Genomic DNA, 13580 nt, shown 5'->3' with positions numbered 1-13580 from the left:
CTCTTAGAAAGTAGTCAACCTAATTTTCAGTTGCTTTTATAAATAGATATATTTCGCGTTTAGTTTTGGTGAATTTCTCTGTTATGGAATTGAGCATCGCTACGACTGTGTGCTCATTAATCCCTGTATCCATCGTGATGCACAGGATAATTTGTGGCTAAGAGGTCAAGTGTGTTTTCGCAACCATTTACAATTTGAATGGTCTCGTGAACTACTTGTTCAAAATAATTTTAAAAAAAGCATTTTGTTTTCTATCTACAATACTATCTGAAAATGTCAACATATGGAAGGTAGATTCAAGTCACTGCCAACTATAATTGTATGAGTAGGGTACGTATTTGCGATGAGGCTCGAGTTTTCTTTGAAATGTTCAGTAACTGTTTCATCGTGAGACCGGGGGTCGGTAAAAGGAGCTAGTTCTTAATTTATTCCGGTTGTCTAATATAACCTCTGCCCATACTAACTCACAAGAACTACCTGCTTTTCCTTAAGGAGTGCCGGCCGCGGTGGTCTAGCGGTTCAGGCGCTCAGTCCCGAACCGCGCGACTGCTACGGTAGCAGGTTCGAATCCTGCCTCGGGCATGGGTGTGTGTGATGTCCTTAGGTTAGTTAGGTTTAATTATTTCTAAGTTCTAGGGGACTGATGACCACAGATGTTAAGTCCCATAGTGCTCAGAGCCATTTGAACCTTAAGTTCTGCTTCTTGTTTCTGTTGTTGTGGAGATCATTACAATTTCGGCTTTTCCCTCCAAAACCTAGGATGCTTTCTCTGTGTCCTGTAAATTCCAGAGCTAGACAATGTAGAACAACAACGTACGTTACAAGCATAGCATTCTGTATTATTTCATTTCCTTATTTCTAACATTTTAAAACTGTACGTCGAATTTAGATGACATGTCAATCATAGATGTTCTTATATCTGTTTATGAACGTACTTTCAGTCATGTTTTGAACATTGTCCCGCAAGGGATATCGGATTTTAGAGAGTAAATTAATATGGAGTATGTCGTTCTTCTTTTCGAACATTCACATACCCATTTCTTCTTTCCCTGTTGTCTTTTGGGCATGCAGTTGTAGTAATTAAAGTAACCACAAATGCAGAGATCAGAAAGAAATGATTAGCGTACATTCACATTCTCTTTACATCGTTCCTTTCTTGTTGCTCCCATGGCGATGGACTGTTTCTATTGCAATCAGTAAGCGTGAAAGCAAGCTACCGTACAGGCAGAGGTATCTATATTTATACTTGGAAAAACTAATTACATAATGACATAATCGTCAGAATTGCTTTCGTTTCCCTAAAGTTATAAATATTTCGATTTCGGAAAAGAAGCTCTGTATTTCGCCAAGATGTCGAAGAAGAAGGTCCCTTGCATACTTGTTGTATCTAGTAAGATGTGGAGACAGCGGTTTGAAAGCGGACAGAAGTAGTATGAGTGTGGGGCCGCGGGTGAAATAGTTGTTAATGTTCCTATTATTTACTTAATACTGTTTTTTGCCGTTCTCAACACTGGCTCTCTAACTACAATATTGGCAACCAGAAAGTGATTAGCAAAACGTGAAGCCTGTAATTATAATTCCTAGTGGCCACATCATCTGAGAAATACATTTCTAGCTACAGCTTATAGCTCTGAGGAATTAGGAGATTGTCTGGGATTCATAATCAAAAATCATTCTCTCTAAAATGTTCACTATATTCTGAAAGTCACAGACCAAAAAGAATCCACACAATCCAACTACCAGAGCAGTTCAGAGTCTAATGGGCTGATGCAACTATAACTGTTCAAATTAAATGTTTAAGTGAATGCTCACCATAATTTGATGAGAATGTTCATCAAACATGTCTGTCCTGCGGCGGCACGTGAAAATACGACATACGCAAACTAAAGACAGATAATTAACGTTATCCCAAAATTAACACTTCACTCGAAAACGATTTCATGGTTACGCGTATCCCGAGTAAATTATTACTGCATCCGAAGCTGTTTATATCAACGATACCGACGCGACGCCGGCACAGGTGGTGCGCTAATTGGCGTCTGGAGAGAACTGGGGCCTTCTTGTTCTCTTTTCTCGCGCAGCGTTCTTACATACACTCCTGGAAATGGAAAAAAGAACACATTGACACCGGTGTGTCAGATCCACCATACTTGCTCCGGACACTGCGAGAGGGCTGTACAAGCAATGATCACACGCACGGCACAGCGGACACACCAGGAACCGCGGTGTTGGCAGTCGAATGGCGCTAGCTGCGCAGCATTTGTGCACCGCCCCCGTCAGTGTCAGCCAGTTTGCCGTGGCATACGGAGCTCCATCGCAGTCTTTAACACTGGTAGCATGCCGCGACAGCGTGGACGTGAACCGTATGTGCAGTTGACGGACTTTGAGCGAGGGCGTATAGTGGGCATGCGGGAGGCCGGGTGGACGTACCGCAGAATTGCTCAACACGTGGGGCGTGAGGTCTCCACAGTACATCGATGTTGTCGCCAATGGTCGGCGGAAGGTGCACGTGCCCGTCGACCTGGGACCGGACCGCAGCGACGCACGGATGCACGCCAAGACCGTAGGATCCTACGCAGTGCCGTAGGGGACCGCACCGCCACTTCCCAGCAAATTAGGGACACTGTTGCTCCTGGGGTATCGGCGAGGACCATTCGCAACCGTCTCCATGAAGCTGGGCTACGGTCCCGCACACCGTTAGGCCGTCTTCCGCTCACGCCCCAACATCGTGCAGCCCGCCTCCAGTGGTGTCGCGACAGACGTGAATGGAGGGACGAATGGGGACGTGTCATCTTCAGCGATGAGAGTCGCTTCTGCCTTGGTGCCAATGATGGTGGTATGCGTGTTTGGCGCCGTGCAGGTGAGCGCCACTGCATACGACCGAGGCACACAGGGCCAACACCCGGCATCATGGTGTGGGGAGCGATCTCCTACACTGGCTGTACACCTCTGGTGATCGTCGAGGGGACACTGAATAGTGCACGGTACATCCAAACCGTCATCGAACCCATAGTTCTACCATTCCTAGACCGACAAGGGAACTTGCTGGTCCAACAGGACAATGCATGTCCGCATGTATCCCGTGCCACTCAACGTGCTCTAGAAGGTGTAAGTCAACTAGCCTGGCCAGCAAGATCTCCGGATCTGTCCTCCATTGAGCATGTTTGGGACTGGATGAAGCGTCGTCTCACGCGGTCTGCACGTGCAGCACGAACGCTGGTCCAACTGAGGCGCCAGGTGGAAATGGCATGGCAAGCCGTTCCACAAGATTACATCCAGCATCTCTACGATCGTCTCCATGGGAGAATAGCAGCCTGCATTGCTGCGAAAGGTGGATATACACTGTACTAGTGCCGACATTGTGCATGCTCTGTTGCCTGTGTCTATGTGCCTGTGGTTCTGTCAGTGTGATCATGTGATGTATCTGACCCCAGGAATGTGTCAATAAAGTTTCCCCTTCCTGGGACAATGAATTCACGGTGTTCTTATTTCAATTTCCAGGAGTGTATAAAGCCGCGGTGCGGACGGCTAAGGGAACGCCTGATCAAATCTGCTCTCCCGACTAGCCGGTGGGCTAGTAATGCGCCACTTTAAGTTATCGAATAAATCATTGCTTACTTCTCTGATGGCCGATGAAGCTTGCTATTTAATTGTGCAATCAGCACACAAGTATGTAATCATAATAAAAGTCTGACGTGGCTAAGACAAATATTTTGGGCGAGAGAATTAATTTAATTACACTACACACAGTAGACGAGCTCTGAACTTTCTCTTTGGAGATACGCTATAGCTATAGTTTTATAGTTATTCTGTTGAAACTTCTCACATTTTTGTGATTATAGCGGATTTCCCTTATACTTAAATTTAAACATCCTAGATTTATTTATTCGCCTACTTAATCTATCTTGCATCCTTAATTCTTAAGACGAAAACCAGAAAATCATGAATTTCAACTAAAATTTTAATTTGTGAGATCCAGAATACTGTTTCTACTAAATTATTATGCAAAAGGAATCTAAATATTAATTTTTAAGTTTCTAGCTCTTTTCTGTTGCGCCAACGATTTTTACAGAAAAACATCCAAATTTCGAAAATGGTTAAAGTTATTGAACTGATATCCAACACATATTGATTTTGTATTACTTCTGACATGCTAGAAACGTTTCAGGTTACTTACTTCATTTTAAGGTATTGCGCAATATTTATGACGTCAGAGCTAGTTACAGCGGACTGGCTGGCACACAATAGAAAGACTGATGTGAATTTTATAAGGCGTGAGTAGGCTACTTCCCTACACGAGGAAGGGCGTCCCTTACCTGAGGGATCGCTACTCAAGCTACCTGGCGAAGGGGCAAGTGTGGCAAATGTCCGGCGTGGCAAATGTCCGGCGTTCGACAGATGCAGTGGGCAACAGACGGAGGTTCGTCCCCCGGCGACAGCCCAGCTGTGCCGGCTGCTGGCCAGGTCAGCGACCGCTCGCCGACCCGCGCCTCGAGCCGGTCCGGGCAGCGCGGCTGCTCGGCGCGTGAGGGGAAGGCCCCCAGGTGACTGGCGCGACCCCGCGCCCGCAGATAGCGACACGGCCGGCTATAAGAGCGGGCCGAGCCGCCTCCGCGCCAGGACTCGCACACACGCCCTCCAGGAGACATGAGGACCGCCGCTGCCTTGGCTCTGCTCGCTCTAGCGGCCGCCGTCGCAGCCGTGCCCGCACGGATGGTCGCCAAAGAGGGTGAGTCCGCCGCTCGTAACGCAACTGTTTTCGAACTTCCGGCACATTGGAGTAGCTTCGGTCAGCAACTTCTGTTAACCAGTAGAACAAATCTTCAATCCACTTAGCAAATTTTTACTTTTTATTCGTGACTAGTTTCGGCACGAGAACCATTTTCAAATCATAATAACAAAATCGAAAACTTCCGAAGATTTCAGAAATGCACTATGAACATAACGTACATTTACCTTTATGCACTGTAAATGCCCATTGCACACTTTGACATCTTCGGAAAGGCCATTTTCGACTTTATTATCTACATCTACATGATTACTCTGCAATTCACATTTAAGTGCTTGGCAGGGGGTTCATCGAACCACAATCATACTATCTCTCTACCATTCCACTCCCGAACAGCGCGCGAGAAAAACGCTCACCTAAACCTTTCTGTTCGAGCTCTGATTCCTCTTACTTTATTTTGATGATCATTCCTACCATTGTCGCATACATCTGGTTACTTCGGTTTTATATATCTGATGGAATAGTATGACCGTGAGAGCAGTTGTTTTTTTTTTATGCGACAATGATGTTATATCAGCTGGTCTGCCTCATGTATCATTACATCCAAATGAGTTATGCATGTTAGTTACATGCAGGTATATGGTGCTGTACTAATAGTAATGTATATAGTGTAACTCATGTAAGCACTCCAACCTATCATGTTATATCTTCACAGATCCGATGATGGCACCTTTAGTATGTTGAAGCCGGTCATCTAGTAAAGAGTGTTTAAGCGATCTTGGCTTTTGAATTATTTATACAACAGAGTGATCGTCCCACAACACTCTATATGATCACTGCAGAATTATTCAACGACCGACTCAGGTGCTGCGCTTTTTGCCGTTACGTGAACTCGCTGCCTGGACCCCACTGCCCAGCGGGCGGGCATACCGTGGTTGAACTCAAGCCCATAATAAGGTCGAAAGATCAATTTAGGATTATCCCTTCCGTCATGAGTGTAAGTGGAATGAATATGATTTCAGTAACAGAATTACCAACTTATAATTTTGGACTGATTGGTTATCTTGCTGATATTGTTGCCTAGGCAGGATATTACCTGGTAGGGAGAGGAGGCTGATCTGCTCGAAAATAGAGTGGCTTTCGTATGTATATAGGGGAGATGGGCAGAATATTATTTTCGTGAATACTACGGTTTATTAGATATCATGGAGAACGGGTTATGATTCGTACAACTTCACTGTGAGTGATTTGAACTCGATGGAAGTTTCTATCCGAGGTAGTGCCCCAGGATTCCGACCCGTAGGTTGACTCTTAAACCGTGTTTTTTACCAGAGCATAAATTTGGTATGTATAGCTAATCCATCACGCAAGCACTGGCTTGAGTTGAAGGAGGCGATCGGATGCTATTGTGGACTGTTGTTTGACATGTGGTTTCCAAAGAAAAAGGTTCAAATGGCTCTGAGCACTATGGGACTTAACATCTGAGATCATCAGTCCCCTAGACCTAGAACTACTTAAACCGAACCAACCTAAGAACGTCACACACATCCATGCCCGACGCAGTATTCGAACCTGCGACCGTAGCAGCAGCGCGCCTCCGGACTGAAGCGCCTAGAATCACTCGGCTGCGGTTTCCAAGTAAGATGCGTGTCGAGTATGTGACGGTACTTTTCCATGGAAGTGGGTTATTGTCCGTTTAGATTTACCGCACTGGTTGACATTGTTGATATACGAATTTGAAGGCCTTTGTTTTAGTTGGACTTTTTTATTTAAAAGTCGCACCGCTGTGTGTTCTTTTCTAGCTGTCGAATCGGATTCGACGCGGTATGTTTGAGATTCTTTTGTGAGTTGAATACCGTGATATCATGTCCAAATAAGGCTACTTGATTGTTTGGTCTGATTGGAATATCGTTAATATGATATAGGATAGAGGCTAGCAGGAACTGCGGCTTCTATTGTTTTTAGGATACTTTCGAATTTATGTACCTGAACGTAAAATTTACAGGTTGATAGAAATACTGATAAGGTTTGGCTTGCGTGCAGCATACATCCATGACTGTAGCATTTGTGTAGCGATCCGCTATGCAATTCGATGTCTGTTTCTATATCTAGTAATTCTAGACCTGTACTCTCTCTATTGGTTATTGCTCGAAATATTGACTATTCGAGCTGCTAACTATATTCTCCTATGGAATGATCGGAAAACAAATTTTTCAGGACTGCTTATATTAGTGTCTTGAAGAAAGGACCGGAGAAAGCTCAGGATAGTTTTTTTGATAATTTTGCTTAGGAAATTTAAAAGGGATATCGGTCTGTCATTCCGAGGAAATAGAGTATCTTCGTTAGGTTTGGCCAGGGAAAAATGTTCAAATGTGTGTGAATTCCGAAGGGGCCAAACTGCTGAGGTCATCGGTTACTAGACCTACACATTACTTAAAATAACGTACGCTAAGAACAACACACGCACCGATGCCCGAGGAAGGACTCAGAACCTCCAGCGGGAGGGTCCGCGCAGTCCGTGACATGGTGCCTCAAACCACGCGGCCACTCCGCTCCGCAGGTCGGGGAAAGCACTTAAACTTAAGATTTGAAAATGCTGCTGATATAGTTTACTCCTATTGGGTGGAAGTTGCTTTAAGTGGAGTGACTGAATGCCATCCGGGCCTGGAGACTTCGTCCTGCAGTTTCTTTTTTTAATGGAGATGTCTCCGTCTGGCGATGCTATTTGTAGGCGAGTTCGATTCTACCTCACTTCGACCTTTGATGTAGTTTTGTTTTTCAGAGCTTGCACTAATATTTTGCAGAAAATAAATTATGACAGCGATTTGCTGCTCTGGTGGGTATGATGGCCGGCGAGAATTTAATCAACTGAGTGCCGTACCCCAAGCGTTATTAAACACGTTGCCGCCGGCGTGTACCACGAGTGTATCGCGCTAGATCATCCCCTAGGGCGGCGTGTACCGCCGATGGCTCATCCTAAACACTACAAATTATGCTACCAGCAACGCAGTGAAGCATTATGTGTTATCTATCAGTCAGATGCAAAGAACCGTTGTGAATACAAATTTGTGTAACACTTCAGCGAGAGGGCTTTCTGAATAAATGAAGTATCTCATAATTTGTGATTAAATTAATGAACAATTATTTTGTGTGATCTGTTGTCGTCTTAAAAAGAACAGACTGATGCAACTTTCCAAATAAAAGGTTACTATATTAAAATACTAGCCTAGGACGTTTGAACGCGACCGCTGCCTTCGGCGACTAAAAGTTGAAGCAGCGCCTACATATGAAGGAAATCATGAGAATACGTGTCGCCCCACAGCGAGAAACACAATTCTCAGCGCAGGCGTGAGTGTGTAAAATTGAAACCTCCGTCCCTGTTTATTAGGTTTTCTGACATCTTTATTACACAGCCTCCACACTCAGCGTTTACACCACGACACTGCTCTGGTCGTATTTCATTTCATGATTATATCCGAGGCATTGCTAGGCGGCAGCTGATTTGCTTGGTTGTTTTAGTCAGGTGTTTTTTCTAATGTTCATCGCATCTCTCCTCGACTGTTCTACGCCACATGCGCATGGAATGCGACACACACCTAGCTTTCAGAGGTCTAGACCGTCTTTAACACTATAAAGAATGCTTTTTATGTTAGTCTAAGGGAGCGGAAAATGCCGGATGCCATATTTCCGCGGAAGTGAACCAATCTTTCCCGACACTGCGCCAGCATAAGGAAGATAAGCCACTTTTTACTACTGTTCCTTAGTCACAGTCTTAGCCTCTTTCCCAGCAGTTTTAGATTCTTTTCTTATGGCTTGTCCTACTCAGCAAATGTTTAGTTTCTCATCTCGTTCCACTTCTAGGGAAAAACCCGCCCGACTTCACCATTCTCGTTTCTACTGTGCTAGACACTCGAATTCGTCTACACTTTTTTTTTTGCGTGACATTTTTTCTGTAGTTTTCTTTTCGTCTGGTTGCTGCTCGTGTGGCCTTCAGTCCGAATGTCTCTTTATTTCTCTATAACTGTCGTAGAGTACATCCATTCCAAACTGCTTGACGTACTCAAGCCTTGGTCCCCCTCTCCTACTTTCACACTTCACACTTTCATTACCAAACTGACGGTTCCTTGATACCTCATGTTGTCTCCTACCAACCCTTTTGCTCAAATTCGGGCACACATTTCTTTTTTCCCAATTCGATTCAGTGCTTCCTTTTTAGTCATTACATTTACCTATCTAATTTTGAACATTATTCTGTAGCGTCATATTTCAAAATCTTCTTTTACTTCTTGTCTGAACTGCTTATCGCCCACATTGCACTTCCGTACATGACTACGTTCCAGACAAATATCTTTAGTATAGATTTCCTAACAGTTAAACCTACAGCCAATGTTAACAAATTTATCTTTTCAGAAACAATTTTTTTCTGTTGCCAGTCCACATTCACTGCCGTGCGTTATTTTGGTGCCCAAATTCCAAGACCCGTCGACTACTTCTAGTGTATCATTCCCTAATCAAATTCTGTCAGCATCATCTGATGTACTTCCCACTACACTGAATTACCATTGTTGAGGTTCTTTTTAATACTCGGCTTCTAACCTCTTTTCAAAGAACTATTCATTCCTTTCAACTACTCTTCCATGTACTTTGCCGTTTCAGACGGAATTATATTGGCAAAACGCTTGATTTTAATTCCTTCTACTTGAACTTTAATTCTATCTCCAAATTTCTCGTTGGCTTACCTTATTGCGTGCTCAGTGCGCGGATAGTATAACATGAGAGGCAACAGACTTGTCTCACTTTCTACTCAACTACTGCTTATCCTACATGGCTCTTCTAACTACAGCGTGGTTTCTGTACAAGTTGCAGATAATTTTTTGCTCGGATTTTACCCCAGCGACCTTCAGAATTTCAAAAAGTGTTTTCCGGTGAGCAATGTGAAAAGCTTTCTCTGAGTCTGTAAATACTATTAAAATAGGACTGACTTTTTCAGTCTAAGTAGAAGGAGCTACGTGGCCTCGCATGTTCAAATACTTCTGCGGAACGCAAAGCGATCTTCTTCGAAATCGCCTTCTATCAATTTTTCAATTCTTCTGTAAATAATTCTTGTCACTATTTTGCAACTGCATGAGGCCGAAATGGGGTAGGGGAGTGAGGTGGTTGAGAACTCTAAGCGGAAAGACATTAGAATTTTATACAATTTTTGTGTTCTGATTCCAGCCAATAGGCAGTTATTGACTCTTTTCATGCTCTTTTGCAGACACGTAGTAACTGTAAGAGATCCTGCAAACCAAAAATTTATAAATGATTGATTGTTTCATATACAACATGATGCTCGTTTAACACAATTTCTTTACAAAAGTTTCACGGTCATAATGTTTCTGGAAAACAGACAGATTCAGTCTACTTAGATTTCGTTCACTGTAAGCAGTAAATCCAGATATTTTGGGAGGCAGTGATTACTCGATTTGCTGGTTTGTGCAAACCATTCTTCAATAAACCTGCCTGCCAACGGTTTAACTTCGACTATCGCTACCGTACCTTGCGAAGATTCTGATTGTTTCCCATGTGTTCCTTGCAAAGTGTTTGAATCTCAGTTGAAGTACCGATTTTATTGAGTCTTCTTTTGCATATAGTATCGGTCAGAGCTCAACATTTCGTCACATCCCCCCCATATCGACACATGGACATTTCTTCGAATCTCTTTAACATTTGTTAAATGGAGAAAAATACAGCTTTACTGTCACGTCGATGAGATCAGAAGAAACGTGGCAGGAGCTCTGACTTTACAAGGATGATGAGGGGAACGGTGGATATCCCTTGAAATAAACTACCGGCCATAACCATAAGTGACCTAGGGAAGACCACAGCAAGCGTGAGTCTAAATTACCAGGTGTTTGAACCCCAGTCCTCCGTAACAGGAGTCCGGTCTCTTAACAAATCCGCCATCTCCATTGGTCCACAGCTGAACAGTTGTTTGAACTAAATACTGATTACTCTGTTACATATTCCTGACACACTGCTCACTGGAATAGCGAACAGCAACAGCACAATCAGAAAAACTTATTCGTTTTTGTCTACAGCCAGAAATTCGTCATTTCGCTAAATAATTTTTTATACTATGCAAAAATTGTCGTATTCGCTGTCGGTTGATATTACAGAGCAACAGTCCAACTTTATAAACCAGTGAAAGTGTGTTGTTTTGTTTTCGTTTTTAAACGATTACCGTTTTAAATTATTCAAAGCAAACGTTAACCTGCCTTAATATAAGGCTGCGCTCCGGCTCTGTCGCTAACGGAACTTTAAACTTTAACCTTCCCTGCTGTCCCAGTGACCCCGCGCTGAAAATGAACGACATTCATAACAGAAATAACCATTTCGTAATAGGCGTCGTGTAATCCGGTGACAAACGCTGTCAGAATGAACCCAACTTCACAATAGTGCGTTTTCCTGTGGGAAACTTAGCAGGATGTCAGAAATAAATAGCAGTGCAGGCATTTTCGGTAGCAACAGGTACCTGCTGCGTCTCTTAATGGAGAACCGCTGTATGGGTGTCAGGTGCCATTAACTGCGGTAGACTCAAAACAGCGACGATACAATTGGAAACTTCCCACACAGATCAGTTTAAACTCTCCAGTTACTGGGGTTACAAATGTTGTTCATCTCCAGGTGAAGAAACAAAATTCTTCAAAAATGAAGGAAAGGTCAATATCTTACTTTTCCTTCAAATTACCAGCACCTAACTGTCACGCCCCAAGCCACATAATAAAATCAGTTAATTACGTGTTTCACTGAACATTTGCACAATTTCTATCGAAATGATGTGGAAAGTAGCAGTTTACACGCAATGGTCCGCTGTGAGTGCGGCTGCATTTACCTATTTCTAAACAGAACATTGACTTAAATTTAATAAAAATGTACATATTAGTCTTTGTTCTGTTAAAAGTGAAACACAACAAAGTATACGTTTCTGACCTATTCTGCACGTGCTACCGGTGTTTAATTAATTAGTAGTCTCTGAAACAGAAGAAGCTGTCCAGCAAAATAGTTTCAGATTATATTTAAACTTTACTTTGTTGGCAATCAGACAGTTTACGTTATTGGGTAAATGATCACAGATATTTGTGGTTGCTTATACAGGGTGCGGCAGCGTCCATAGTAGGATATTAAAAACACACCATCAGGCAGTAACTGTAATTTATATTACCTCTTAAGTCAATTAACAGTGAAAGGTATGCCATTTACTAATGTGTAAGTCATTATCCTTATCGTGGATTACTTTTTGAATATGACTCGTGTCAAATGATGTCCCTAATGCACAACACATTCATCTAGTCGGCGTTGGAAGCCTTCAATAAATCGGCGTAACGTATTCCCTGGGACGTTGCCGACGGTGGTTCTGATGCGATCCTTAAACTCAGGAATGGTGGCTCAACGTGTTCGGAACACTTCTTGCTTCAGGTAGCCCCAAAGGAAAAAGACTGCACGTGAAGGGCCAGGTGAGCGAGGCGGCCAGAAAATGTCACCAAAACGGGAAATTACTCTACCGGGAAATATCTGACGCAAATTCTGGCCACCATTCCTGAGTTGAAGGTGCAAATGGTTCAAATGGCCCTGAGCACTATGGGACTCAACTTCTGTGGTCATCAGTCCCCTAGAACTTAGAACTACTTAAACCTAACTAACCTAAGGACATCACACACAGCCATGCCCGAGGCAGGATTCGAACCTGCGACCATAGCAGTCTCACGGTTCTGGACTGCGCGCCTAGAACCGCGAGACCACCGCGGCCGGCTGAGTTGACGGATCGCATCAGAACTGTCGTCAGCAATATCCCAGGGAATACGTTATGCCGAGTTATGGAAAGTTCCCAAAGCCGCCTAGATGAATGTGTTGTGCAGAGGGGTCATCATTTGACAGGAGTCACATCCAAAAAGTAATGCACGCAATGGACAGTGACTTACACATTAGTAAATGGCATACCTTTAACTATTAATTGACATAAGAAGTAATAAATAAATTACAGTTACTGCCTGATGGTGTGTTTTTAATATCCTACTATAAACGCTGCCGCTCTCTGTAGAACTCGCTTTTCAATTACTCACAGCTTTAGCAGTCAGAGACGAAGGCAATTTCTTCTTCTGCTGTTGTGCACATTAGTAATATTCTGAAATAGCGGTGGATTATTCTTGACGAATTTTCTTAGCTGATCCCGTAATGAATACGATCTTTGAAGGATGTGGAACGAATCAGTGCTTTGCTGCTTGGCGAGGGGCTTACGAAATGTCTAGCTCTACCAAATTATGAGGTGGCACGCTGTACACGCATTCGGCAATGTTGGGAAAACGATGGTTGCAATCCCTCTCCAGGAATCAAGACTCAGATTTCCTGGGGTATCCTTAAATCTCTTAAGGAAAATGCCGGTATAATTGCATTCGCGCAGAGCCGAATTGCTTTCCCCATTCTTCCCCAATCAAAACTTGTGCTGTCTCCCCTGTAAATTCGTCGTCGTCCACGGAACATTAAAACCGTAATCTAAAACAATTATCATTTTTTTTAACCTCAGCTGCACATTTTTTAAATACGTATAAATATATATATATAAATAAATATAAAAAGTACAAAAGTGAAAACCGTAACTTCCCTCCCGTTGGTGAACACCAAATACTGCTATAAGCACGAAGGCTGCAACGGCCAGTGCCAATTTAAATAAAATTCTTTTGCACATTAGGCCGCGAAATTTTAAATCTGAAACGACTTTTGAAACCGCCGTTTCGACAGTCTTTGCCGACTACACCGACAGCCCAGAAGAGGACCACCACAGATTAGTTAAAATGTCGGTTTTAATGGTTTT

General features: G+C 43.3%; 1 protein-coding gene across 2 annotated transcripts in view; it reads left to right on the top strand.

Annotated features, from left to right (window-relative positions):
* The first annotated feature begins 4390 nt into the window (after positions 1-4390).
* LOC126336408 (hexamerin-like) overlaps positions 4391-13580 on the top strand; it is a 47452-nt gene continuing 38262 nt past the window's right edge. Inside the window, exon 1 of one of the 2 annotated variants that reach the window (XM_050000100.1) lies at positions 4391-4729. In XM_050000100.1, coding sequence (XP_049856057.1) covers positions 4648-4729 — 82 coding nt within the window. In that variant the 5' untranslated portion in view covers positions 4391-4647. The remainder of the gene's footprint in view (positions 4730-13580) is intronic. The other variant, XM_050000099.1, reaches the window with a different exon arrangement.

This window comes from Schistocerca gregaria, chromosome 2 (assembly GCF_023897955.1).
Source record: "Schistocerca gregaria isolate iqSchGreg1 chromosome 2, iqSchGreg1.2, whole genome shotgun sequence".
NCBI lineage: Eukaryota > Metazoa > Arthropoda > Insecta > Orthoptera > Acrididae > Schistocerca > Schistocerca gregaria.
Note: the sequence above shows the minus strand (reverse complement) of the source record. Positions and strands in the feature narration are given on the sequence as shown.